Raw genomic sequence first — 26,463 nt, forward strand, 5'->3', positions numbered from 1 at the left:
CTATATTCAGCTTCTGCGCTAGACCTAGCGACTACCGATTGCTTCTTACTTCGCCAGGTAATCAGATTACCCCCAAGGAAAGTGCAATAGCCAGAAGTAGAGCGCCTATCATCCACAGAACCAGCCCAGTCAGCATCAGTGAATGCCTCCAATCGCAAATGGCCATGATTAGAGAATAGAATTCCTTTTCGTGGAGCTGATTTCAGATACCTCAAAATACGATAAACTGCATCTAGATGTGATGTACGAGGATCATGCATAAACTGACTAACAACACCTACTGCATAAGTAATATCTGGTCGAGTGTGGGCCAAATATATTAGTCGACCCACAAGTCGCTGATACCTTTCCTTATCAGTACGCTCCCCCACATCTCCACTAAGATGATGATTCGCCTCAATAGGAGAATCTGCAGGTCTACAGCCCAACATACCTGTTTCTTCCAAAAAATCAAGTATATACTTGCGTTGGGAAATAAAAATACCTCTATCAGACCTCGCTACTTCCATTCCAAGAAAGTATCTTAATGATCCCAAGTCCTTAATCTCGAACTCTTGAGCTAGACGAGACTTAAGGTTATGAATCTCACTCACATCATTGCCTGTCATTATTATGTCATCAACATAAACAATAAGGACAGCAATCTTACCATTACTTCGCCGGATGAACATCGTATGATCTGCATGGCTTTGCTTGTAGCCAAAACTTAACATAGCCTTAGAAAACCTGCCAAACCAAGCTCTAGGTGACTGTTTCAGCCCATAAAGTGCCTTCTTCAATCTACACACATTTCCTTCACTTGCAGGAGTAGAGAAACCTGGTGGAATATCCATATAAACTTCCTCCTCTAAATCACCATGGAGGAATGCATTTTTCACATCAAACTGTTGAAGAGGCCAATTCAAGTGGGCAGCACACAAGAGGAGAGCTCGCACAGAATTCATCTTCGCTACCGGAGCAAACGTCTCCTCATAGTCAATACCATAAGTTTGAGTAAAACCTCTGGCAACCAGCCTTGCCTTGTATCTCTCAACTGTACCATCAGCCTTTTGTTTAATAGTGAACACCCACTTACAGCCCACTGGTTTCTTCCCTCCTGGAAGTGACACTAGATCCCAGGTGCCATTCTTTTTCAAAGCTGTCATCTCTTCTACCATAGCTCCTTTCCACTTAGGTATCTTGAATGCATCTTGCCAATTCTGTGGAATAGATATAGAGGAAAGAGAAGAGACAAAGGCATGGTACGAAGGAGACAAACGGTCATAAGAAACAAACTGTGAGATAGGATGTTGAGTACAAGATCTAACACCTTTTCGAATAGCAATAGGAACATTGTCAGGATCCATAGGAGGAGGTTCAATAAGAGAAGAATCATTACCAGAAGAGTCAGCTGAGGAATCTGGAACTGGAGTGGGCGATTGTGATTGACAAGGTGGTAACGTACATGGAGACTTTCCATTTTTCCGTCTAGCATACCTCTGTAAGCCAGCTCCCTGCAGTCGTTGTCGTGCAGGTAATTGTTCCTCAATGTCACCACCAATATCATGTGTTTCCCTTTCAACAGATATTGGTTCCTCTCCAGTGTTTTCCTTTTCCCCCTCACTATGATCATAGAAAAGTTTCTCCCCCTCACTATGATTATAAAAGGTAAACATCTCTTCCTCCTGCTGATGCTCCCCCTGAAGAGATGGTTTGGAGGGAGAATAAAAAACCTCTGTTTCCCAAAAGGTAACATCCATAGAGACAAACATCTTTCTCGAATAAGGATCGTAACACTTATAGCCTTTTTGGGTAGGAGAGTACCCAACAAAAATACACTTATGGGCTTTATGTCCTAGCTTGCCCCCAGAAGGTTTTGGGGCATGAACAAAACACACACAACCAAACACCCTAGGTGGAAGAGTCGTAACTCGACAATTACTTGGCAGGCACTCAATGGGTGTTTTAAAATTAAGGACACTGGATAGCATACGGTTGATAAGATATGTGGCAGTTAAAATAGCTTCTCCTCATAAGTATTTGGGAACATTCATAGTGAACAAAAGGGATCGAGCCACCTCAGCAAGATGACGATTTTTACGCTCAGCGACTCCATTTTGTTGTGGAGTGTCAACGCAAGTCGTCTGAAAAATAATACTATTATCATCTAGATATGTCCGAAAAATCTTATCAATATACTCAGTCTCATTATCACTCCGAAGAATTTTAATATTTGTATCAAACTGAGTGCACACCATCTTATGAAAAGATTTGAAACAGGAAAATACTTCATTTTTTGAATGGAGTAAGTACAGCCATGTGGCACGAGAATAACAATCAATAAAAGTAACAAACCATCGATAGCCCTTTAAAGAAGTAACAGGAGAAGGACCCCAAACATCAGAGTGGATAACCATAAATGGAGAATCACTTCGTTTATTAATAGGTGCATAAAAAGAGCGTTTATGTTTCCCAAACTCACAGGCTTCACAAAAAAACTGATCCCTAGGACAATGTTTAACTAAAATAGGAAAGAGTTTCTCTAATATCCCAAACGAGGGATGACTTAATCTACGGTGCCACCGATGTAACAAAGAGTGGAACTCATATCTGCCCGTAAAGCTTGTCCACATGATAAAGACGACTGAGATGGATGAGGTTCATGCTCCAGATAATAGATACCACCATGTGCTTTACCACTGCCAGTCACCTTCCTCGTTTCCAGTTCCTGAAAGATACAGTGAGTAGGAAAAAATGTCACGGAACAGTTTGCAGAATGGGTAAAACTACTAACTGAAAGAAGGTTAGTGGCAAAGTTTGGAATATGGAGGACTGAAGAAAGAGAGATAGAGGGAGAATAGCGAACGGAACCTTTCCCTGAAATAGCAGAGAATGACCTGTCGGCAATTCGAACCTTATCCTTACCAGAACAAGTAGAATAGGAATAAAAAACAGAAGAACAACCTGTCATATGATCTGAAGCACCAGAATCGATAATCCAAGGAATACCGGATGAGGCAGTAAATGCACTAGCTAGAATACCTGAATGAGCAAAATAGGATGCAGTAGGAGCTGCTGTGGAAGTAGGAGCTATAGTAGAGGAAGAATCAGCTCGAGTCATAAGACGCCTGAGAGCTTGCATCTCCCCCTGAGAGAAACCGCCAACATATTCAGAAGGTGACTGAACTCCTGTACTGAACCCAGAATCAGACAAGGTAGTAAACTCTGAAACATGTGCCTGAGCCTGAGAACGCCCGGGACCACGACCTCGACCTCCACGTCCACTGCCTCGCCCACGAGAAGGACGACCATGTAACTTCCAACAGAAATCCTTGGTATGTCCAGTGTTGTGGCAATAATCACACTGGAGTGACATACGGTCTATGGTCCCACTAGTAGTACCATACTGAGACTTTCCACTGCCAGACCCAAACTGTCCCTGCGGAATAGCAACCAATGCAGAACGATCAGAAGAGGGAGCTTGTAACATAGCACCCCTTCTGCTCTCCTCCTGTTGAACAATGGCATAGGCCTCTCCTAAAGATGGAAACGGAACACGACCCAACACCTGCACTCTAATTGGATCATACTCCACATCAAGACCAGTAAGAAAGTCATACACACGTTCTTTCTCTATTCTTTTTAACCAAGCACCAGCATCAACAGAACAGACTGCCTGAAACCCCTGATAATAATCAAATTCTTGCCAAGCCCCACTGAGATCAGCAAAGTAAACAGCAACAGATCGATTGTGTTGATCCATAGTACGAAGTCTCTTACGCAACTCAAAACACTGAGCATCATTGCCCTGCTGAGAATAAGTCTGTTTGGCAATAGTCCAAATCTGATATGGAGTGTTAAAAAGCAAGAAAGGACTACGAATATCAGCCTTCATAGAATTAAACAACCAGGTCATGGCTAAAGATCGACGAGACTTAAACGTCTTGAGTTCAACATCAGTAGTAGGCTCAGTAACAGGGCTTTCAATGAACTCAGACATCCCTTTAGCTTCAATAGCTAATGTAAAAGTACGAGACCAAAGTAAATAATTTGTGCCATCCAGTTTGATGGGACAAATATCCAATGAAGAGTTATCCAGAGTCCCTACACGACTCAACTCATCCTTGCCACTAGCGGAAGCCTGTTTTTTCTCTTCTGACATCTTGAAAGCAGAACAATAATGCCAAATAAACAATAAACTATGTTCCCAGCAACTTTAGAACTCCAAAAATAATAAATAAAGGTTCCAAAAGCCCTAGAACCTCAAAAAAAATCAACTGAATACCTTCGAATCTAACTAAAACAATGTTGAAACTTCGTGAGAGAAGAAAAAATAGATCCGATTGGCGAGAAAAAAAAACGGCGACAGCAGCAGATCTGATTGAAGCGCACTATTCACGCGAGTACTATTCACGAGCACTGTTCACGCGACTGTTCACGCGAAGTACTGTTCACGCGCAACAAGAAGAACGTCGTAGGTCGCCCAGGTTCTATCGCTTTGATACCATGTTCAATTTTAGGGTAATCGTAATAGGGAGAAAACCCATTAGAGTTAATTTCATTCAACGTAAAATATATATGTACAAACTGTATAATAATTACACTACGGTCCTAGATACTTAAACCAATTACATGATAAGACACATAATTGCACTAGATACAAATAGATCCATCATCTAACACAACTTTTGGGAGACTCAATCTCCTAGTATAAGTTTACTATTTCAACTTATAAACTATCTTATCTCTGGGAAGGACTACCAAGAACTCTGGCTATTAGGACTGCTTGCATGCTTTGTGTTTTTCAATGACACTATTTATGTGCACCGATAAAAGAAGGAACTATTTATGTGGGATGATGCTATGGTGTCCCCGGTCATTTTGGGGACCGTAATTTTTGGCATAACTTCACCATTATGAGCATAACTAAAACCCATTATAAGCATAACAGAATCCAAACAAGGCATAATCAAGGCATAACTAAACTCAACCAAGGCATAACATAACAAGTTATGCCTTGTTATGGTTCTATTATGCTTTTAATGGGTTTTGGTTATACTCATAATGGTTTTGTTACATCAAAAGTTACAGTGTCCTCAAAATGACCGGGGATACCGAAGTTATTCCCATTTATGTGGGTTGGAAATGGGGATTTCCCTTTGCGTAATAGAGGTTGTTTGCTACTCGACATAGGACTAATCCACTTTTTGGATATGGAATTTTTTCCACATTTGTTGTGGAAAGCATAATTTTAACTCTTTAACTGCTTAGATGGTGTTATGCTGACAATTCAAGAGAAGTTAACACATCATCCGGAAAGCTCCTAACGGGGGACATATTGCTAAGCTGATTATTATTCATCTTAACATAGCAAACCAAATGCATAGAAAGGGAGATTCAATTGGTTTTGTGGCATATGGATGCTCAGTGATGTAAAGATAAAAATAGCATACTTTTAAACACGTGCAACTGTACAATGCTTATGGTTTTGTCCTTCTGAAAAATATTCAAGACTTTCATTGCATAAAATAAGCAGTTTATATGAGAGCATATCTACCCTATATTAGAAGGAAACCCATAGGTTCTCCATCCCTTTTTCATTTTCTCTCATTCTGTATGCACATGGTTATTTGTTCTGTTACCTGGGGGCATTTTGGGTCTTTAACACTAAGCATTGCTGCTTCTTTTTATCCTAACACATCATTGCTTTAGTAAATAATGGTTTTCTTGTGATCTTTGTGTGGTGGGGGTGGTAGTCATTCTGTTAGGTTAGTTCGTTCATAGTCAATTCTTTTAGTTTAGCTCAGCAAACTCTTGGAATAGTTTTAGTTTTGTATTGGGCATGCATTGTGCTTGAAGGGACAACGATTAGATGTTTCCTGCTATTACATGTCAGTTGCTCTAATGATAGGGGAGGATCTTTGCGTATCGATTTTGGGTTCTTCTATCCATAAAAATTTAGTACTACAAAGGATTGTGTGCTTGTAGTTTGTGGAATCAATTCAAGCAATTCAGATATAATGGCAAGGCAACAAGTCCTTTTTGGCAAACGGAAAGAACATGTAATTGAGTATGTTTGCTACAAGAAGGAAGAATAGATTATGAGTCGCGTCTGTGAATTAGAAGAGCAGTACTTGAATGTCGTCCTCTTTTGGATCCTAATAATTATTCATGAGTGTGATAAAATTGTGGAGGATGAAAGAAACGGATGCATGTTGTTGGACTGAGCTGCTGAGCAGTTGAAGTCTACAATATCACGCCACTGGGAGAATTAGCAAGCCACTGCCAATCTGGAGAATCAATTGGTACATTTCAATAACTTTTTTTTTTCAACAACTTATCTTATTTATTTCTGCAAGACCTATAAATTTAATTACTTACAACCTATCTAACAAAAAGAGCTCACATTGGAATAACTAAACTTAGCAACTTCTTAGCAACTCATCAAGTTTTGGCTCTAGGATAATCAAAAATAGCAACCTTTTGTCAATAATCAAATTATTGAATCCACATCTTCTCACTCAAGTACAATCATCATGAGAAAGTGAAACTCATTCTCCATTTTAGCAAGAGGTTGTGCATTTAACAATATTGGTCACTTAATGGATTTTAACAAACGCTTTCTATTTTTACTTATTTCACTAAAATGTCATTTAATGTAGACCATTAAATTGAGAAGAAAAAAACGGACCCGTAGATTTGAATTTTTGCCAATTCATTTTGATTATGGGCAAAAAATAATCGATGTGGAACTTGATATTGCTAACCTTTTTTTTTGCTAAGCAAAAGATTATATTAATCTTTGAATTTAAAAATTACAAAGATTAAAAGGACGAGCACTTGAAAATTAAAGCTACTTAATCTCCAATACTACCTGAGACCCAAGCGTTGGCCAAGGACCAACCAAAACCCTAATAGAACCCCTAAATCCGAACCACCTCCCTATCAGAAAAAAAAATCTAAACCAAGAACTTGCCCCTGTTGCTGCCCCTTAGTGAAAACGATGCTCCTCCATTGATGATCGCCACATTGTCGCCATCAAAACTCGGGGAACACGCCCCTATTGCTATCTCTGCACAAGCTCCATCTGAAAACCCTAGCTATAGATAATCAAAATCTGTTGTGATAAATTTTGATATTTAACTTTTGCTTATTCCATTACCATGCTCTGACCTAGCCTCGTTATTTTACTTCCTCTCTGTTTCTTCCCTTTTTCTATTTTCAAATTAATGCTTTTGAGCTCTATTTTCCATTAACATCCCCTTAGTTCTGGGGTGGTATTATGAAAATGTATCAAGGAATGGTATTCATTATTTGATTATTAGCCATTTAGATCAACCCATTTGTAGGCATTTGTAAAACGACAAAGGTGTCTTGAATCCACCATAATATTCTAGGTGGCCTCGTCTGATTCACAGATTGAAAGTTTGAAACTTATGGAATTAACAATTCTGAGATTGTTAATCCCTAGATTATTTGTCCTAATTTAATTTCATGTCTAATTCTACTCAATCCCATGTTTAATTCGCATGAGATTACATATGGGATAAGGAACAATTATTTTGAAAACAAATTTTTTAAAAAAATTCTGATAATTGTTTTTTATGAAAAAAGAAACTTTTGAAAACAATTTTTGGAAAAAAAAAGTTTTACAAAAAAAAAAAAAAAACGAAGACAGTTTTATTACGAAATTCTTTTGGAAAGAGATTTTTTTTACAAAAACTACATTTTGAAAAGCATTTTTTGAAAAATAGTCTTTGAATTCGGTTTGTTTTTCAAAAAACATATTTTGAAAAAAAACTAGTTGTTGAAAAATATTTTTTCAAAATAAATAAAGTTTTTGAAAACAATTTTGCAATTTTTTTTGAAAAAAGAAAGTTATGAAAAATATTTTCCGAAAAATTATGAAAATAGTTTTTTATTAAAAAAAATTTTGGAAAAAAAAATTTCAATATAAAATTTTACAAAAGATAATTTTGAAAATACTTTTTGAGAACAATTCTATTATCATCCAATTTTTTTTGAAAACAATTCCTTATTTGTTGATCCTATTCAATCTCAGCTCCCTCCTGGGGTTATATTTAGTACCTACATATAGGGATAAAATTAATATTAATACCGGGATTGATAATCTTACAGTCATTTCGGAAACCAAACGTGAGATTACTTGAGATTAGGTACAGTTAGTCTTATCTCAGGTAGTTAATTTGCGAATCAAACGAGGCCTAGGTGCTTTGGATTTTCCATATCAATCCATGTATGCTAAAAAAAAACCATAATAATTTGTGTTCTTGCATTATTATTATTATTATTATTATTATTATTATTATTCGGTTTTGTGTGGAAAAAATTGAAAGAGAAATAACCAGCAAAATAATACTCCTTCCGTCCCTTTTTTTGTGTCCAGTATTTCATTTTGGGTTGTCCCTTAATAAGTGTCCATTTTGTAAAGTTAGGGGGGTAAAAGTTGGTGTATTGTTTATTTTATTTTTAAAAGTAGATTTTATTTTGAAAAGTTAGTGAGTAAAAGTGTAATGATGATGGGTAAGTAAGGAAAGTGGAGGAAAAAGTTGATGTGAAAGGTGTAATAATGATGTCTTTTTAATAAGTTGGAGTTACGAAGCAGGACACTTAAAAAGGGACGGAGGCAGTAATGAAACAGTCGTTCTAGTCTACCCAACAAGAGGGCTTTTGCAATTCCCGAGGAGCTTTAGGGCGGATAAACAAACTAGCTATTCAAGTTCGAGTTTGGTTCACTCATTAAAAGCCCTTTCTAGATTACCTCGGGAAAATGATATTGGCACTCTAAAAATTGATGCAATCACTCCAAAATCAGTATAACTCCAAAGCTATTTTCCTTTGTATTTTAGAATGTCTACATCAATTTTTGGAGTGCCAATATTATTTCCCTTACCTTGTTACATACTACCATAAGAATTGAGCTTAAAATTATTTTGAATTTTGTTAGTAGTATTTCAAAACCAAACTTGACCAAGTTATTACTCGGTTTGTTTAACTTATGATGTTCACAAAATTCAATTTACTCTAATTAGTTCATAACCAACTCAATTAAAATTGGTCTCAAATAGTCTTGCCTTATAAACAAGCTAAATGAACATATTCTGAAAGATGGTTAAATTTTCAAACCAAAGTTGGAACCATCCAATGTTCATCTATCAATCTTAGCTTCAATGTAGTCTGTCACTAGAATGCCTCTCCATCAATTGAAACCGGTGCAACCGACAACCAATTTTTTTCCTTTCAAATCTTTAAATGAGTACGTACACTGATTAAAATTGGTCAACTATGTTCGTTTTGGGATTCTCTCTCTGCCTACGGTTCGCAATAAATTTTCTTTTAATTATCACTCTCATTTCTCTATTTATCTCTCCACTCATTACCCAAAATCCCAAAACCAAAATTCTAAAACGAACATGGTCGAATCAAGTCTTAACATAGCGCACTGCAGTAGCAATTGCGGTAAAATAAAGTGTACCTTCAATACAGGTATTGTTCAAACGGCCAGAAGGCCATGGACTACAAGATATATGTATTAATCAAATTATTGACAACAATGGCGTCATATTCAAATACGTGAAACACTTCTATGAACACATTTCTGGAAATTCAGGGGGGGCATGGTCCACATGGAAACTGCCAGGAAACGTCAAGCTGTTGCATCAAGCTTGACTACCAGCCCAAACAATAAAATGTCCTATTGTTGCTGTAACAAGTCCCAGAAACCCACCAGCAATGACCTACGTATGAAAATGCAGAAATGAGAGCACCATTAGCAACTGATAGTCCTAGTAAGAATATTCCCTAAATGGGGCAGTGGAAGAACACGAATGTCAAAAAAGGGCCCTGTTAGCTCTCTCTATCTCAACCTGAGAATGACATGAATTATGATGATCTCTTTACTAACTGGATTAGGTTCTATCAACATTTCTCTTATTAGTAGTTCAGGTTCCATTAAGAGCAATGACCTCATATCTTTATTTTGCTGTGAGATTCCACGTTTTGCTATTGTGCAATCAAAAAAAGAACATCTTTTTTAATTGTCGTGACAATCAAAATACCAATGATATACTCCGTAGCTAAACAATCTAATGAACTCAACCAAACCTGAGGAGGTGTGTGTCCAAGAAGTTCGCGTAGCGGCCCCCTCTCAGCCAGAGGATGTTCAGCAGGAAGCTCATAAACAATTTGGTTCAAAACCTGAGGAATTCAAATTTGAAATACACAGCAGAAATCAATTTGAATCTCCACAAGATGTCTTGCAGCTTAGCACTGCTAAAAACAGAACTTCTAAAACATAAATGCCCAGATGGAGGCGTTTTGTGGTGGAGGGTGGGGAAGAAGGAAAGAGAGGGAAGAGCAATAAACCTCTGCTTGGCGTCCAGCATGTAGTCTTACACCAAATGCATCATACATCACCTGTCAAAACATTTTTTTGCATTATTAGCCCTCTACAGTACCTGAAGCCCAAGGCCTCGTAGAAATAAGTAACTCAAATCTTCTGTTTACTAACTATTGCGCATATAATAAGATCATCTAGAATAAAAGGCCAAAGCGCTGTCATAGAATTTCCAAAAGATGATATAACAAGACTATAGATAGCTTCAGTATATAAAGCACTGTGTCATAGAATTTCCAGAAGATGATAACACAAGACTATAGCTTCGGTATATAACTGTATTCATAATTATAAACAACTTTGTCAAAGAAAATTAGGTTAAGGGTCATACAACACATGCTAAGGTCAATGCAGTTGCAAACAGTGATCCTCCAAAGCCATCTTGGAAACCAACCGCCACAGCAAGAGCTGTGACAGTTGCAGAGTGCGAAGATGGCATCCCGCCAGATCCAACAAGCTTCTTGAGATCCCAATGTCTCTCCTTATACCTGTAAATCTATTAAGGCATAAGACTCTTAGGTTGTCTTTGGATTAAAGGTTCATTGGGCAATTTATCGCAGCAAAATAGAAATAAGGAAACCAAAAACAAGTTTCTCTTTACTTGATTATATCTCCTTGTATTATCATTTACCTTTCCGTCTGGTAAGCTAATTAATAATTACAATTTGCTGTCAGGCATTTCAGATAAAAAATCAAGCAATGAATGTTTAGGTCCTTAGTTTATTTTTACTCGAGATCCCGACAGAGAACTACGGAAATGAGCAGACTTTCCATGTTCATTGAATATAAGCTAGGTGGAACAATACAACTACTTTAATGTGGTCAAAGATTACTGCTATTTTCAGAAACTTCGAACCAAATTTGACAAATTAAACCAAGGAACATGGGATCGATTTCCATATAGAAAATCAAGGGGGCATGACAAAATCAATGGAATAGGTTCAGATCATCTTCAGCAATATCAATCACATTTAGGAAAGAGATTCAGAATTCTTCTTGGCATGCTTTGAGAACTGTGGCTACTGCAGTTGATTAGCATAGTCTTGTTTGGTTTAAACATCATGTCCCAAGACGGGCATTCTTCCAATGGTTGGCCCTGAAGGGGAGGCTATCCACTCGGGACTGACTACCCAAATGGGGTGGTGTGTTGTTTTTGGATAGGAACTGTGTTGTGCTAAGGAGGTCTGGAATCCCATAGCAACTTGTTCTCTCCGAGTGCTTACTCAACTTTGGATGGAAGAACTTGCTTGGTGAACTGGGGTGTTGCTACGCAGCTGCCAGCCAATGAGCTTCATGAATGAAGTGAATTGGGGTTTAAGCAACTGCACAAGGAGACTTCTGAGGCACTTTATATGAACTATGCTTAGCGGCTACTTTGTATCGTATATGGTGTGAGAGCAATGCTAGAATATTTAGATAGACAGGCATAGGTACGACGGGAGGGATCACCAATATGATAGTGGACGAGATTAGAGCTTGTCTTAGCTCTTGGAGGAAGGTGAGTCCTACAGCCGACATAAAGAGGATCTGTACATGCTGTGGATTAACTCTAATTTTTTTGATCCAGCAGTTTTTTGTTTGCTAGTTGGGGTTTTGTTTTCCCATTTTTTATGTTTTCCTTTTTGTTTTCTGGGGTTGGGCTCCTCAATTGTTCTCTGTATTTGTTGGATTTTTCAAGGCTTATCGCCTTGTCTCCATGAAATTAGCACATCAAAATTTCATCAAATTAAACAACTCTACATCAGAACAATTACTAGTGCCTGTCAGTATTTTCTTTTGGTAACGCAGGGCGTCCCGGGCTAGCTCATGCGCACCTCGGACTAATCCCTACATCCCTCCCGCAGCCGTTTCATTCATTTACGCGTGGGATGAGGTGGCCTCAAGAGTTATTGATGTGAGACCTTAGGAGGGAGCAAACTCCTAAGTCCCGAGACAAGACCACTCGGCCAACCGCTTGGGGTTACCTGTATGTATTTGTTTGCACATACATAACTATACATACACAATAAAGAGGGCGGGGTGAGTAATTACCAGGAGGTGAAGAACTTGATGGATTGGGCGATAGCAAAGGCAACGAGAGCCGAAATGAGAGGGTAATTCGTCAATATCGACGAAGATGAATGTAGAGTAGATGTGTTGGGTGTATTTTCCATGGTCCCTCGCCTCCTTTCTACAACCTCAATTCACCAACGATTATATACAACACATATGAATATGTTTACCGATCGACTGTGTCAGAGTACTTCTCCATTTTGATTCCGAGAGAGATGCAAAGAGAAGACTTTAGAGAGAGAGAGAGAGAGAGAGAGAGAGAGGACCGAATCAGCAGAAGTTACGATGTAGAAACAGAATTAGACTTTTCGATGTTTGCTTGGAAGTTGGAAGAGGAGAAGAGCTCTCTCTCTCTCTCTCTCTCTCTCTCTCGGAGCAAGTCAAGCAACTGATCAACGAGGCTGCGTTCTTGTAAACTTAAAATTAATTTTGATAATTTTTATTTTATGTAACTTTTTGTTTAATTTATTGTCATAATTTTTGAAGTTAATCGTTCATCTCAACAAAAATAATTAAAAATATATATAATAATATTACCGATGTTGAAAAAATTCAAATAAGACAATTTGATACTACATTTTTTTCATCTTTAGTGAACATTTTTTACTTTCCGTCATAATTTTGTACTTTTTAAATTTCTTTCGTTGCGACGAATGATTATTTCAAAAAATATGACGTAAATCTAACAAAAATTTAGAAAAAACGAACAAAAAAAAATACAAGAATGGATCCTAAAGAGAGGGACTTTGGGTTACTGCTGTACAGTGAGGCAACATCGTGATGGGCACCTCCGAGCTATCGGATCGTGCATCCGACGGCTCAAATCTCATCTTGACTACCAACTATCAAAAGTCGTTCATTGTCGAGATGAGATCTGACGGTTCGGAGGTATGCAGCACGGTGCAGCGCATATCACTGCAATCTCATGAATATGCTTCCTTTGTTCAAATGATACGTCTACTAATTCCAAAAATAACAAATAAATGATACGTCTGGTAGATGCCCCCCCCCCCCCCCCCCCCCCCCCCCCCCCCCCAAAAAAAAAAAAAAAAAAAACACCTTCTCTCTTGTTTTGGTTTCTTTTCTTTTTTTTTTTTCTTTTCTTTTTATATCAAAATTTGTTTTTTTTCCTATTTGTTTCCTTTCTCTTCGGCTCTTATTGAAGACATTTACTTTTTGGCTGAGTGTAAAATAATGAAGGTTTTGATGTATCACGACCAATATAGTGCAAACTATACATGCTCAAATAACCCGAGTGATCCGGCCAAGTGAGAAACAAAGATAACAAGTGTTCGCCAACATGAGAACATGTTCAAATTTCGCGAGATCAAACGTTTCAAACTTTAAGACCACTAGAAGGTTTGTTCTGTCGTTAACTCCAAGGTATTGAATTAGTCAAAGACGCACAAGCTGATCGGACATCCAGTTACTAAAAAAGAAAACTTTATGCGCTCAAATAAATTCACACAACCTTCGAAAATAGTAATTACAACAAAGACTTGTTGGACTGAGGTAACATTTGAAGAAGGAGAATGCGACATTCACACTTCTTTCTCTACGTATAATTTTACATCTCTTCTCGCAAGAAATGGTAAAACCCATTCCATAAATAAAAAAAAAGAAAAGAAAAGAAAAGAAAGAAAACAATGTAAAATTGAGTATTTTGCTTTAGAAAATCTTTGATGTGAATATTATCCTCAATTTGCCAAATTCCCTTCATTTCCATGATGACAACCGTTGACCTAGTTTGCTTGTTTCTTTTCGTTATTACAAGCAACGCAGCAGCCGGCCACAGCACCCTTTGGCGTGCACAAATTAAATAAACTCCAGAAAAAAAGGAACTATTTGATTATTCATTTACACGTTTTTAGTATTTTTCTACTGTGTTTTGTACAATAAGTAATGATTGTATTCCTTCCAAAATCTCTTACTTTATAGGCTACCAAATTGGCCACTTATTGCATCAACTAAGCCCTAGATTAATGGAAGGTGCTAACTGGAGTAGTAAATTCATGAAAAATTGACTAGGAATTCAAAATGAAGGTCAACCTGTCTAGTTACTACCCCTTTCAGACCCCAACCTAAGCGAGAAAGCGAGTCTCGTATAATGAAGACCTATATAATTTGACGTCTTATTTGTTTAAATTCTGATTGAAGCCGGACTCAATTGTGCCCGTATTCATCCTGATTTTAAATAAATAAGCAAATAAGATGTCAAACCAAACAAGCCCGAGTATAATCCCTTAATATAAACATGATGACATTAGGTATATAAAACGCATACTACGCCACAGATGAAACATGACTGAAATTGCAAGTTCATGATATGCAAATTAGCAAATAAAAACAAAAGTGGGAGCTAAGGGAAGAAAATAAATTCCCTTCAGGTCTTCAACTAACGTGATGAAGAACAAAGTTTCTTATTGAGGGATAAAGGTACGGATGCAAACTCAAGAAGATAATCTATCTTCATTAAACAACATTCTGATGTCAAATCTTCTGTATTGAAAAAGTGCATGTACCTCTGTTCCTGCACAATTTCAAACGCAGGATTGCACAATAGTCTCATCTTGGAAAAAGTTTTTTGTATAATCGTGCGGCTAACATTACACGGGAACAGACGTACAGGCATTTTGGGTACAAGTGACCTGAGGTGCAACATTCTACCATTCCTATTGATACTCATTCGTGGATACAGCACTGAACCTATGTGACAATATATGACTGTAACAACATCCATTATTTCTTCTGGCTTTGCATCTTAGTTGTGTACATTCACTACCAAGAATACAACACCGTTTCTCTCCTTCTCTTGCTCCGTGTCTCTGGTGTGTAAATGTATTGCATATGATACAAGTCTCTATATCGCTGGCCAGACTGCTCCCTAAGAAGAAATACGATATCCATGATTAGCATTTGCACTATTCAAGGCCTTTGTTGTTGTACTTTTTCTGGAGAATTAATGTTTAGCACATGGGAAACTTAAGACTGCGGTAAAGGAGCATTTCTCCTTGAATTTAAGTTCAGTCATGCTTACTTTTCTCAAGTGAAGTTTCATTCACATTCTCCAAATGTACTCGTAACCTACAAAAGAATGCACTAAACTAACATCATGCTAGTCAAGTCTTGAAAATGTCAAGAACTAAATGATGAAACAATTTTATGGTAACTATTACATTTCAGATAATGCAACTGACTCCTAATTTTGACTTGAAGCAGCTTACCTGTAATAAGTTAGCCCTTGAGGTCGTTTATTTGGAAAAATCATAATGACACAGCTGGCTCAAGTATACTATTCCTTAATCCTGAATAAAGTTTCTGCAAAGAAGAAAAGAAAGTACTCAGAAACATGCATTTATAAACTGTCCTTCAAAAACAGTTTGATAAAATTGGGAACTTGAACTTGTCTTACCTATAAACAGTGGCGGAATTGGTTGTTATTGTGCATGTCATGCACTGGATTGCAAGCTGCCATCGTGCTACGTTAAAGCAGTTTTTACAAAATTCATGAGCTCTGCCTTTGCAGCTTCGATTACCGCATGGAAATCGATATGTGAGTACCTTCCCCTGACATCCACAAATGGACCTCTCTTAAGATATAATGCTCTACCGTAACCATGGAAATTAAACGTAATCTATGAAGATAACTGCCACACAAATAGCCCAAACACATCAGGAGTGCAACAAATTACTATGGGGTGTATGCAGCGCACACCATATTAAAATGGAAATCAGTTCCATTTCTCATTCCCTTAGAAAACAATTCATGGGTTTGTGCAGGATGTCTAGAATTCTATGCACGACGTGATTTCAAATGTCGTACCACGTGAATTAGTTCAAGTAGAAATCTTTAGAATGATACCAGAAATGGGTTTTAGACCAAGTCATTGAAGGGAATGCTGGACTGGCGATGCCATGCATTATCCTCGCAACAGCTCTGGGAGTAAATTTGGCTTGAGAATTACTCTGCAAAAAGACCTATTAAAACAAGAAGAGAACATTTAGCATCACAACATATGATGTTCCTTTAAGTAGAAATATTTAGCTTAAGCAATCCCTGACCTTAATATCTGCTCGTAAAAACGGACTGCAAATACAAATAACATCCCCTTAGTATAACGAAATAACATACACTAGTTAGAATAGAAGCTTAGGCAAGAATAAGTAACTAAACTTCATAAAAAAAATTACATTCAGACAGACACACACACACACAATTAAGAAAAAAAAAAGATTAGGGAGGTTTTAATCAGAAGTCGAATCCAATAGGCGTTTTGCATGGATCAGCTATATAACTGCAAGGCATCATCCATTAAATGTTGGACATCAGAGTGATTTAAGGATGTCAGTTAGTGTTGGTAATGCAGGAGTTCTGGGAGACATAATGTTGTCGTAATTAACGCAAGGGAGGGACAATTTTCTGAAAGTAGGAATTCTATGCATATTGATTCTGTGTATCGTGTCTGTAAGAATACGGGTTCGAGGACAGAGGACACAATTGGGACGGTTTCCTGAACCACAATGTATCACAACTTATGAGTCATGATACCGTAATGGCATCACTCATGCCTATAAATGTACTTCAAAAGAGTTTCAGTTTTGTCAACCTGCTTTGATCCAGCTTCTTATGTACATCTGTGTAGCCATTTCCATTAAAGTATTCCAAAATCTTCTTGTGCAAGCATGGCGTATGTTGAGAGTCAATGCATCCGTTTATCCTCTTACACCCTTGCACCGCGAAAGATGCAGCATTAAACATTACGTCTATTTTTTGCACCTATGTTGAAAGCAGAATCAAATCATTTGTTACAGGATGAAAAAAAAGGAACATGTTTACAACTTAAGACCCCACAGAATAACCTAATGGCTACCATACATCATTTCTGCGGTTTGGAAAAAAGTGTAAATGATTTATAGCATCGATCTGATAGTTGTTTCACCAAGTATACAAAGTGTTTGATAGTATTGAACTAACTTTTGAGTTGAAACTCTCACGATAATTACCTTGCAACTTTCGATCTCGGACAACCACTTGGTGAGGTGTGCTGTGAGAGAGCAAAAATCCTTGGGGACATTCACAACGATATAGCAATAGGCTGGATCCTTCATGTCATATGTGATCTCTCCCTTTGCCTAAATAGAAATAGAAAAAAAAAAAAAAAAGCATTTTCGTGGAAACTGGATCAAGAATCCTTCGAAAAAAATATATAACTACAAATTAGGAACTACACAATCTAAGACACATATGAATTCAAGGCACGTGGCTAATATTCTGAGTATTTGTTAAACAGTAAATCAAAGACTATAAAACAATTGTAATGACAACGACAAACTAAGATTATCAAAATGATGAACACCGTAGTTCGGAGTTTTGCCACTTTGAAAAGGTCTAACTTCAGTTGTTGAACTCAATGATGAAAGCTACAGTACACTGTTAACTTCCTATTACATTCAAATACAGTAGAGGAAATGTAAGAAAAGAAAATATCGAAAGGTTCTAATATCGATTCAATGAAACAAAAGCTACCATAAGTTGATCATTTCACATTACTTCTGCGGTTCTGTCATGCTAGCAAAAATGCAAGAGAAAATCTAACAGTCAATAGTTAGTTTCTCCGCCCTGAATAACAAGGTGAACGATGCGCTGTGCAGTTTTTCCTAAATTGATGATACAAATCTTTCCAATTTTATGTTCCTCTAAGTTTACTGGACAAAAGTCTAAGCCAAACAGCAAAGTATCATGATCTCATGCAAGCTAACAAAAATTTTTGTCATCTACCTCGACTTCGGTAAAAGTGAATGGAAAGCAGGAATCTACTTGTTGAAGATATTTTACAACTGTCAGTGATTTCATCTCTTCATACTGGCGGACACCTTGATTGTACCATTCTCATTATCTTCACATGTACAAGCTGATTCCTCCAAGAGGACCAAGACTTTGGAATAAAAGTGGATATAGAGGAAATTCAGCTCTAGCCACCTCCAGGTGATAGGTATCCACACCTCAAAGCAAGGGTCGATTTTTAACCAGGCTGTATTTTATTTTCTCCAGCAACAGTGATCATTGTACAACAAAGATACAATGTCGAGCTAAAGAGTAAATTATCGAGAACAGAAACTTCTGAAAAAAATAAACTCATAACACAAACATAGCAACGGAATAATATGAATAGATTCCCAAACCTTTAAATTTTGCAGCATATTTGATATGTCAACAGCTGAAACTCCAATGCTATTTGCCACGGTTGGTATGTCAAACACATATTGCCCATGCTTAATTTCGGCACTGATTGAAAAAGTTAATCATAGCTTGTTCTTAGAAGAGTTACAAGAAGGAAAAAGAAACTAAGTTTGCACTCACTTCTTGAGGATCGCTGCAATCACAATATCCTTAGCAGCCAGCAATCCAGAGGGACTCTGCAATCATTTGGAACAAGAAAATGCTTGAATGACCTTCCCTTACTATCCAGACATAGAAGGAATAGTTAAACCTAATTTCCAACCGACCAGGTGGAAATTTAAAGTGCAGGTTGCATTTATCTGTGGAAGTACACTCAAGTATTTCACTTCACCCAACTCCAAGTGCGTTAGAATGGTCAGCATTACCTGCCAAAGTGCAAAAAGTCAGAAGCTCAGATCTTCCGATGGATAGAGACATGCCTCAGTGAATTGAAATGAAAGATGCTTTGTCAACATTCCAATATTTCTACGAACAAGGCAGGAGCTAGATACATTCAATAGTAGGAGCACAAAATTTCTGACAAGAAGAGAACCAAGCATCAAAATATCTTATCTTAGTTTGTTGAACCCAAACTTATCAGTACATTAAATTCAGAAATAATCAAGTATTGGAACTAGAATGTGGAAAGAACCTCTTCTTTCATATCAAATTTTTGTGATGCAGACTCTTTGGCTAAAGCACATATTTTCCCTTGCGAACTCAAGCCGGTAGCAAAAACTTGTGATAGGAGTCTGCTAACTGCATATTCATCTACACCTTCACTGAGAAGCACAACAATCTTAGGGAAATTCAGCTCACCAATTTAATACATTGAACTCAACAAAAACTCGCAAATCTTGACCACCTGTATGTGAGACTACGAAGCTTCAAATATAAGTTATCGTCGAAAAGGAGGTGGCAATAAGATAATCTACCATCCCGTCCAGCACGGCCAATCTCCTTCATGAAAGTGTTACCTTTAGTAAGCAAACTTTGACCTGAACGTTAGCTTCTAAACAGTCGGTAGTCATGAAACAAAGACCCACCTGAACATACTCTTCTAAGCTTTCTGGCAAAGTGCAGTGGATAACCTAAGATGAAAACATTAATGATAGCTCAGTACACCATCTACAGTGTTGTCCCACGCTAGATGTGTGTAAATCAAGAAAACAGAAACTTCATTTTAGGCAAATAAACATATGATGTTGCTCTGGAGTTATTTTGCCAAATTTCAGTGTGCATAGCTGAAACCATTGCGCAAGAATGGTCAATCCAAAAACCAAAATCTGTGCTTGGACAGCCACAATTATGCAATGATAGAAAATCGAGATTGCTGACTTTTAGAATACATAAATTCCTGAAATCAATTATGAGAGACAATGCCTAATTAAGTTCCTAATTCTTACAGCTCCAACGTCCCTCTTGTCAAGTCCCATGCCAAATGCCACAGTTGCAACAACCTTCAGGGGAAAACCAATGCAAGTAGATGAATTCGCCATATGTTAGACATAAATAGAGAAGATATGCTTCAATAGGGCAATATGTTCCTAACTTTATTTTGTAGAATTATTTACTTACCACTCTTATCTTGTTGGAACAAAATAATTCCTGAACACGGCTCCGATCCTTGTAGGGTATACCACCATGGTAACTCTAACGTTTTGAGAAGTATGCCATGTTGCAAAGAGTAAATTAGTTTCATGCTCTATAAACAGTGTATCCAAGTGAACCAAGAAAGTAATGAGAAGCTAACCATTGCCGAAATATTGTTGTCACATAAGTATTTGCTTATCAAATCTGTTTCAGACTGCAAAAAAGTTAATTAATCAAAGGCTAGTCATCACTGTGATGCAAGTAACTCTCCATCCAGTTCCATTCTACGGTGAAGAAAAATAAAATCGTAGGATACATGTATATCTGGCAGGAAAAACTCGTGTGGTTACCTGAAATTTGCAGTATATAATGATGCTTTTAATGTCCACAAAGGGGGAGGACTTGAGTAACGTCATCAGATCCTTCATTCTATACAGTAAAGGATGAAATGAAAAGCAAGCAATGATTAATTGTCCACCACACATAAAAACACAAAGGCATGGTACCTAAATATTTAATTGATCCACACTTGCCTATTTCTGCTCAAACTAACTGACAACACTAAGTTGTCCCTCAAATGGGCTGACTTGATGAGATTTGTTTGAGGAATCTCCAGTGCACACATTACATCATCCAAAGTTTTGGTGGTTGCAGTTGCAGTCATTGCCAGAATGCATTGAACATTAAGCTTAGTACGAAGTAAGGATGCCTTGAGCCTCATATATGAAGGCCGGAAATTATGTGACCTGTTCAAGTATTTTCAGTTTAGTCTAATCATGCAGTAATACCATGTTAGAAGGTACTAAGTCAAAGGCATTGCAACAACTCACCATTCTGAAACACAATGAGCTTCATCCACCACCAAAAGTGATATCACTGGAGTGACAGAAAATATAGACATAAACTCTACATTTAAAAACCTCTCTGGTGAAACAAAGAGCACCTACGACATAAATTACAGTAGTTCAGCTTTCAAAATGATATCGAGAACAAATATTTAAAGTATATGCGCCACAGATTCACAGAACACATATCATATATGTTTGCATGACAAAATGCCTGGTTTATGAATTCAAACAAGGCAGCAAAACTACCCTAATTACTTCAGTATGTTTTTTCTCACACGAAATGGAAATGATGGAAGGGCTGCAATAGCTTTCAGATTCTTAATAGACTCACCTTTATGGTGCCTTCTTGTAGCAGCCTCAGTGTTTCAGACATCTCTTCAGGTGTCTACAACAAGAAGGATCAAATTAGGAATTCTACTATTAGAAACAATCTCAGAGAGAGGGGGGGGGGGGGGGGGGGGGGGGGGTGTGGCAGCACCTGAGAGCTACAAATAAGACCACCCTCAATCATTGGAGGTAGCTGTTTAAGTTGATCGATCATCAATGCCACTAACGGACTCACAACAAGTACAATCCCTGGTAAGACCACCGCCGGTAGTTGATAACACAGGGACTTCCCTGCCCCCGTTGGCAAAACCAGCATAGTCGATTTTCCAGAAAGCACCATCTTGATTGCCTCCAACTGTCCATCGCGAAACGACTCATATCCATGTGTGAGCTTCAACAACTTCAGAAGATTCTCATCAGATGGCTCGTTTCGTACACCCAGCACCGCCTCCCCAATCAACTCTTCATCTACTTCCAATCTATCTCGCTTGCCCACCTGTTATGCCACAGCAAAGAAAATCGACTGTCGATACAAATGCTTGACATGATTTGTGCTGATAACGAAAAGGAAATGAATTTATCGAATCTAAGCAATTATATAGCCCTTCACAAAGGAAAATTATGAAAAATAATCGATGTACCCGACCCAATTGACTGGGAGACGAGGGCTTAATTTGGTTCGGTTTACCCACCTGTGACATCTCAAAAACCAAACCATCTTCGCCACAAGCTCCTTTGTTGCCAATCCCACCAGTCCCTGTCGATTTTCGCTTGTATCCTCGGAAAGACCTACGACCACCGGCTGGACTATAACCCTTCCGTCTTCCCTTAAACTTAAACTTACTCTTTCCATACCCATTGATGTTTAGCCTCACAAAATTCCCTTCATTGCCGCCTCTCGGCTTCTTCACGGCCAACGCAGTAAAACTACTTCCTCCAATCAAGTTAGAATGTCTCCTCACAACCTTCACAGCACTCCCAGCACCACCTCCTTCGCCTTTCACCTCGGTCCCACCTGGCTGTGGAACCGAACCCGAAGCAGGAGTTGAGTCGTTCACAATAGACTTCACATCGAGACTCGTTGGTCTGCGAATCTTCGAGAACGACGCGAATTTGGATAAGTACAAACCCCCAGCAGGAACGTTATTGCCCGTGGAGTTGTCGGGGTTTTCGTTGGATAGGCGGCGGATTTGGAAGGGTAGGGCGGAGAGGTTCGGGACGGGGATTGGGGTCGGTGGTGGTGGTTCTGGTTGAGAGGGTTTGGGGGTGGGCTTTGAGGGTGGTTTTGCTGGCTTGGAGGATCGTTTTGGTTTTTTTGATTTGGGTTTAGGGTTAGGGTTAGGGTTAGGGTTTGGAGTTGGAGTTGGGTGGGAGTGAGTAAAGATGGTGCTGAGATTGATTCTGGCATTGAGGGACGAGGGCGGCGGCGGGGGTCGGAGGTCTCGGGGTGGGGTGGCGGAGACGTGAGAGCCGTCGGAGTCGGAACCGGAATCCATGGAAGACGAGAGAGATCGGAATTGGGAGGATTTTGAGGTCCGTTTCTCTATTCTACTGGTGGATTCTCTTGGGAAGTTTTCCCGCGCTTGAAAAGTTGTTTGGTTGGAAAACAAACAGAAAATGAGGGAAAATTCAAAAAAGTCTTTAAACTATCGCCAAAATGCACAAACAGAAGATGCCAACGTTGTCCATAAAGTTACACCTGCGTTTTGGATGGAAAACAGACACGTGAGGGTCACATGTTTGATAAAATATGGTTTTTGTTTTTTTATCCGAAATTCATTTCAATAAAGCCAAGCGGCATTTACAGCGAAACCATCCGAATACAATGTAAAGGAATCTACAAACTACCCATCACAGAAAAAAATACATGAAAACACAAGGACAAAAAGACAAGCTAGCGTCTAGATCTATGCCGAGCCTAAGCTCCCTCCACACCGCCTCAAAGGGTCGGGTCACGTGGCGCATAAATCTGTCCACCAAACTGCCTTGGATAGGCGTAGAATCCTAAACAAAGACAGCAACCAAGCACAGATGGAAACAGATTGAACACAAGCAGATCGGTTGCTGCGCCACCTTGTGATTTTGGAAGCACGAAAATATGGTTATCTCTTTCATATTCCCACTCCAAGATGAGATTTTGGAAGCACGAAAAGGGGTTACGAGCCCAATGCACCCATCCTCACAACTCATTTTGTTAATCCTCTCATCAATCTTCGTACAAGGGGTTTTGACATCATCGACCAGGATTCTCACGCAATCGAGTGCATCAATTAGGATTCCAGGACAACTATGGTTTGGAGCATGCGAGGTTATGCTTATGGATTATTCAGAGCCGGCCTTGGGTAAGTCCCGTAAGCCCTCGGTCTTGGGCAACAAAAAAAAAAAAAATTAAGTAACATATATATACTAAAAAGTTTCACTTGCTACCACAGGCAATTGCCTTGGTGCAGTGATTAGGTCAGCTGGAAATTTCAAGTGAACTGGGTTTGACACCTGGCCTTTACGGGCCCTTTATTTTTTTTCTCCACTTTTGATTTGCCTCATTTTGTTTTCCCTCCCAATGCATGATATTGCAAAAATCAAATTATTTTGTTGAAATTTTTTGATTTAACAAACACAACAGTAATATATAAGTGATATGTTCTTACATTTGATTAAAAAAAGTCAAAAATCGAGTGAGCTAATACAGTTTTTATTTTTACCTTCAAACTTCCATTTTGCAAGACAAATTAAAAAGATTGGCTATGATATATCTCAATTGAAAATGAGATGCTGTTACACTAAAAGCATTTGGGGCTTTTTTAACTTCTTACACTTATTGAGATAGGTCATTCTCCTCGCATATATCAACTAAAAAGCCCAAAAATCAAAAGTTAGCGGAACGAGTCACGAGTTCTTGGATAAATAAAGTTCGATAACTCAATTGAAATTTTTGCTTCAAAAAATGTAAGGAGAATTTATTTTCTTTGAATCAGATCATGTTAATCATAAAACACTATAACCGGGGTTTACATTTTTTATGATGTTATTCAAGCTAAAATAACAATGTAATTTTGAGTTTTTTTGTACTTGTATATATATTTTATTTTGTATGACTTAATTGTAAATGGGCAACAAATCATCAAATTGGGTTAGGGCAACCCAAATGTCGAGGCCGGCACTGGAGTTATTGGGTTCACCATTGTCTAAGAGGTTTTCATCTCTCAGCGGTTGCCATAAACACGCATCGATTGTCATCCATGAAGTTGGAGATGTCACCTTCGTTCCTCATGTTGCAGACTGGAAGGAAGATTGTAGGTTGATTTCTAGTGTTTCAATCTGTTGAAGGTAGGTGTGAAGATGGATGATGGGGTATCAAGTGTGTATAAATGGAGAGGAGGGGTGGGATCGGACACGGCAGGAATTGGGATTGATTTCCCTCCAAATACATTGTCCTCTAGCTGCAGCATAGGTGTAATTGATGAAATATTGGCAAGTTCAGAGGTCTAATTAACATTTATTGAAGTTTACAGGTTTATGAGACATTTTGGCCGTAGTTTAGAAGCTTTTTTGAAATTTTATCGGAAAAATACTACTATGTGTTTTAGCTTAACAGTAATTGTTTCAGTTTTTTTTTTTTTCAAAGAGGTTTATCTTTTAATTAATTTGTTGTCATTTTTTTTTATAATCTATTGGTTCGTCTATAGGATAGAAATCTATACGTACAAAATTATAGTAACAAAAAATACTAAATGAAGATAAAAATAACCCATTAAGTTTCTCTATTTTTTATTACTTTTGTTTTGAATGATTTTTTTTTAAAGATTTTGATCATAACTATTACTTTTTAGATTCATCAGTCGAGATTAATCAATAATTCCAAAAAAAAAAATTGTCACTCTAAAATATGAGGAGAAATTTGAAGGGAATTGATAATGCCAAAACCCTTTTTGTTCCTGTCAAAACTCATTCATTGCATGAGCTAATTGTCCTTTACTATATCACTTACTTTATGAAAATACCCTTTAAAATCCCATAAGTCAATGCGTTTTCATGTTCCACGTTTCAAGCAGAAATGCAAGGATTCATGAGCTAATTCTAGAGCTAATTTTAGAAGAGAAGCAAACAAAAATTAAACATCAAGCAAAAATGCAATTCACAAGCAAAACTAGAGGTAATTTGAGAAAAGACGTAAACAAAAAATAATCATCTGGATTTGAAGGGGCATTTTCGTAAAGTAAGTGGTGTAGTGAAGGGCAATTAAGTCATGAAATGAATGAGTTTTAACAGAAACAAAAAGGGTTTTGACAGGAACAAAAATGATTTTGGCATTATCAGCTCCCAATTTGAAAACAGACCAAAAAATAATCAAGAAGAATTTATTTAGGCAAAATTCCTTGTACACCTGTAGTTTTTTCTTGATTATTGATATCAATGCCATTGATGTTTTAACTAAGGCCTTGTTCCTCTAAGAGCTTTAGGGATTTTGAATTTTGTCTCTATTCAAAAAAAAAATATCGCATTTGTTAGTTTTGCATGTAGATTATTGTTTCGTCTTGTCGGGATGAATCAAAAACATAAAAAATTATGAATTTTACACTAATATTTTAAAAATATCAAGATAAAGCCCCAAAAATTGGCTTTTGGGCATTATCTTAGATATTTCTAAAAAAAAATTGGGTAAAAGTAAAAGGACTCAATACCGAAATTTGTCATGCAATTTCTCCAATGAGGTCGGAAAAATACCCAATTGGCCACTACAAATTTGGCACACTAGATCTCTCTCTCTCTCTCTCTCTCATAGGCGTCTCCAAGTGTTGGACCATTTTTCTGCCATCTCTCCGAAAATCAATTGGTGGTAGGAAGGATTTCAATTAAGTCTTTTATGACATTCGACATGGCACCCGCAAATCTATTTTTAGAGCGGTCGCATGGAGTGTGACATTGTGTAACTAAATCTATGGGGGCACTCCGGGCCCAACAATCCCTCCTTCACAATGACTCTCCCGCGACCCGAACCCATGATTTTCTGGCTCTGATACCACTTG

The 26,463-nt window shown here is 37.9% G+C and overlaps 2 protein-coding genes across 2 annotated transcripts; both read right to left on the minus strand.

Annotated features, from left to right (window-relative positions):
* Window positions 1-9,414: 9,414 nt before the first annotated feature.
* Window positions 9,415-12,845, minus strand: LOC131309969 (uncharacterized). Its single transcript, XM_058336712.1, has 5 exons — window positions 12,428-12,845; window positions 10,728-10,884; window positions 10,366-10,416; window positions 10,105-10,197; window positions 9,415-9,737 (listed from the first exon to the last, which is right to left on the minus strand). The coding sequence occupies exons 1-5, from the start codon at window positions 12,547-12,549 to the stop codon at window positions 9,660-9,662; spliced, it is 501 nt and encodes a 166-aa protein (XP_058192695.1). The 5' UTR covers window positions 12,550-12,845; the 3' UTR covers window positions 9,415-9,659.
* A 2,089-nt stretch (window positions 12,846-14,934) lies between these two features.
* Window positions 14,935-23,028, minus strand: LOC131309970 (ATP-dependent DNA helicase Q-like 5). The gene is made up of 23 exons (XM_058336713.1): window positions 22,129-23,028; window positions 21,588-21,932; window positions 21,441-21,494; window positions 21,092-21,204; window positions 20,795-21,007; window positions 20,612-20,690; window positions 20,422-20,475; window positions 20,247-20,321; window positions 20,075-20,128; window positions 19,715-19,759; window positions 19,534-19,628; window positions 19,321-19,450; window positions 18,956-19,054; window positions 18,810-18,865; window positions 18,632-18,734; window positions 17,453-17,581; window positions 17,056-17,225; window positions 16,511-16,535; window positions 16,311-16,426; window positions 15,861-16,015; window positions 15,673-15,766; window positions 15,486-15,532; window positions 14,935-15,332 (listed from the first exon to the last, which is right to left on the minus strand). Exons 1-20 carry the CDS (start codon window positions 22,930-22,932, stop codon window positions 15,928-15,930), a joined length of 2,847 nt encoding a protein of 948 aa, XP_058192696.1. The 5' UTR covers window positions 22,933-23,028; the 3' UTR covers window positions 14,935-15,332; window positions 15,486-15,532; window positions 15,673-15,766; window positions 15,861-15,927.
* Window positions 23,029-26,463: the final 3,435 nt, after the last annotated feature.

This window comes from Rhododendron vialii, chromosome 12a, assembly GCF_030253575.1.
Source record: "Rhododendron vialii isolate Sample 1 chromosome 12a, ASM3025357v1".
NCBI lineage: Eukaryota > Viridiplantae > Streptophyta > Magnoliopsida > Ericales > Ericaceae > Rhododendron > Rhododendron vialii.